Source organism: Frankliniella occidentalis, unplaced genomic scaffold (assembly GCF_000697945.3).
Source record: "Frankliniella occidentalis isolate FOCC.00 unplaced genomic scaffold, Focc_3.1 Scaffold456, whole genome shotgun sequence".
NCBI lineage: Eukaryota > Metazoa > Arthropoda > Insecta > Thysanoptera > Thripidae > Frankliniella > Frankliniella occidentalis.
The window spans coordinates 46328-49163 of record NW_026267574.1 but is presented as its reverse complement, the minus strand read 5'-3'; the positions used below and the strand labels follow the sequence as shown (position 1 = coordinate 49163).

General features: G+C 41.3%; 1 protein-coding gene across 1 annotated transcript; it reads left to right on the top strand.

The window, feature by feature from the left end:
• The first annotated feature begins 1544 nt into the window (after positions 1–1544).
• Positions 1545–2410, top strand: LOC127751376 (uncharacterized). Its single transcript, XM_052274856.1, has 2 exons — positions 1545–1719; positions 2241–2410. Exons 1-2 carry the CDS (start codon positions 1548–1550, stop codon positions 2408–2410), a joined length of 342 nt encoding a protein of 113 aa, XP_052130816.1. The 5' UTR covers positions 1545–1547.
• Positions 2411–2836: the final 426 nt, after the last annotated feature.

The window sequence follows — 2836 nt, the reverse complement described above, 5'->3', positions numbered from 1 at the left end:
GTTATTGATAAAAAGGCTATGCTTCATAATTTTGACTTCTTCTATAATCTAGTGTCACCAATGTGCTGGTTGTTTTCAGTGGAGCCCTGCTGCGTCCCTGGGCCTAAAATAAAAGAGTATTAGTGCTGATCAGTCAGTTGGTTCCCTTTACCCTTTGTTACAATCTTTAAGCCTCATACACACCTTCATTGATGAAAGTTATTCTGAACCTTAAAATTCATCTGAACCCTGGGCCAATTATGCCCTGGTTCTTTGCGGTCAAGTCACAGCTTTTACGTTGTAAACTGGGTACGCATACACATTGGTCCACTTGGCAAGTCAGTAATTGCTCGGAAGATTGGCTTGTGGGACAATAACCTAACCTCTCTCCTTCAACAACAATACCTGTGTAAATAACAAACAAATGAGAATGAAACTGAGAATAGAACTGACAAAGTTGACCAGCAATTGGTTTTATTCCTCATTACGTCTTAGACTGATACATATTTAACTCAGTCATTGCGATCTTGATGTTAGCCCCACACAAACGTAGGCTGTTGCCATGTCAGTCTGTTCACCTGCAACTGTACTGCGAATAAGCAAAGGGGAGGAGGAGAGGGGATCTGCTAAAGTGCCTGTTTCCCCCGTTCTGCAAACGCGCGAAATGACGCGTGTTCAAACGACCTAGTTTCGATGACAGGGTCGCGAGAATCGACAACACACTACAACTCAGTTCTGATTAATTTAAGATAGTCTCTTTTGACACTATTTCTTTAATTTGTAATGCTTTTGAAACTGATGATTACAAAAAGTCAAAAACCTACAACATAGTGCAATGTTTAATTTCAAATCTCCTTTCCCCAGAGAAGTTATTTTCGCTCACTATAGAAACTTCAAAACCTCATTTTTTCTGTGCAACCCAATTTTTTTGTTCAGTCACCTAATGGCATAAAATCTTCAATACGATAACAGAATATTGTTTAGAGCATTTATAACATTTGAACAATATGGTTGCGGTCTGTACCACATATGAAATGATCACCTGGGCAAATAATCATTATAACAATCAAACCCTTTCTTTTACAATTTTAGTCTAAATAATCTAAGCGAGCCACAAAAGGCACAGGTATTGGATTACAGAACCCTTTGCTGACGTACATCAGAGATGCAATCTCACAAACCCTCTAAAGCAAGCAGATTGAACAGTAAAAAGTAACATTAAACACTCCATTACTCGAAGGCCACCAGCTATGTATGACCAACTGAAGTTTCAATGACTCAACAAGATTTGAGCTGTTGCCATTGTATGCTTTACAGCTTCTTCCTAGTCACAGAGCTCTCTGAAAGCAAAAGCAAAAAAAGTTAAATCACAGCAGCAGTTGTACTTGTACTTCAAGCGTTATTTAAAAGGAAAATTAGATATTCCCTTGAAAAGGAAATGGTGGTAGTGATGTTTGAGTGATAAGGAAAAGGGCAGGAAAGGGAAGGGGGGAAGGGGCTGGGGGGAAGGGGCTCTCTCACGAACCGATATAAACAGGAGGATGACGACAGAACACTCACATTCGACAATGGCATCAACGTCGCCGGCTCGCTGCGTTGCACCCTGCGCCACCCCTTGCACCCCCCGCACGCCGCCGCCCTCGCCGCCACAGACGCCGCCGCCATCGCCAGCACCGTTGGTCTTGCCGTGTGTCTTTCCAAGCCCTGGCCTGCGGACGCCAGGGCGCCCATTCAATTTAGGTAAATGTCGTATTTTCCTGTTATAACATTGGTAGAAGCTCATGAAATCTATATTAGAACCAGTTCCGTAGCTGAACATCATTTTGACCTCATATTGTCAAAAAGATTCTCTTTGCTGTATTGACGTCACTCTGATCCTATCTTTTCACTGGGGACTATCGGAAAGGCAAGGTGGACAAGGTCTAACAAACAATAATAGCACTAGATTCTTCACTGTTCATTACTGTTTAAAGCAAATGATACGTCACTTCTGCTTCTTACATCATGACTAGGCTAATTGAGAGACACTTGTTTCAGTTAAGTCGTGGACAATGTAACATTTTCCCAGAAAAAGAATCTTACTTTTGCAACTGTCCACATAGAAAAGTCTCCAGGGCAAAAAGTTACGATACATGATTCTTAATCAAGGAAGGCTATATGCTTTACCTAGTTACTTCGAACTCTCAGCTCATATAAAACAAAACAAATCTTGCTAACTTACAGTTACACTGTTGTAATCCTTATACTTTTCTTTCTCACAGATCCTGAATTGTTCCAACTCGAGGAGAGGCAGTTCGAGGGGGCATGTGCCTGGTTGGAGGCCTTGAGGTTGGCGAATGAGGCCAAGAAGCAGGAAGAACTGGAGAGATATTGGGCAGAACCTATCGATTATGGCCTTGACATATTCTACATGAATAACAATGACGATTAGTAGAAAAAATTCTATCTATGCAATGCTTTCTTACCTGTCCCACTCACTTCAATGATACTATCAAGTACATCACCTTGAAGTACATTTTAGGTTTTGCAAATCATTAATCTGATGCAATCAATTTTTGACTCTATAGTATGATGCGGCATCACCAGTTGTTGGCATTACACAGGAATTACACACTACCAGTCATCTATGCAGACAGTCCCTAGAACAAACAAGAAGTATTGTTAATTGCGTTTTTACAACATAAAAACAATCTATTGCGCTCGCCGAGGTGGCCAGCGAATGTTAGGCTATGGCCGGATTCTCGTCGGTTCGGTCCATTATTTTGACGTATATTTTCCGACGAGAATTCGTACATGGCCCTGCCAGCAAAATCTTCTCTCGTAACTCACCAGAAAAGAAGAGGTTATAATTTGAATC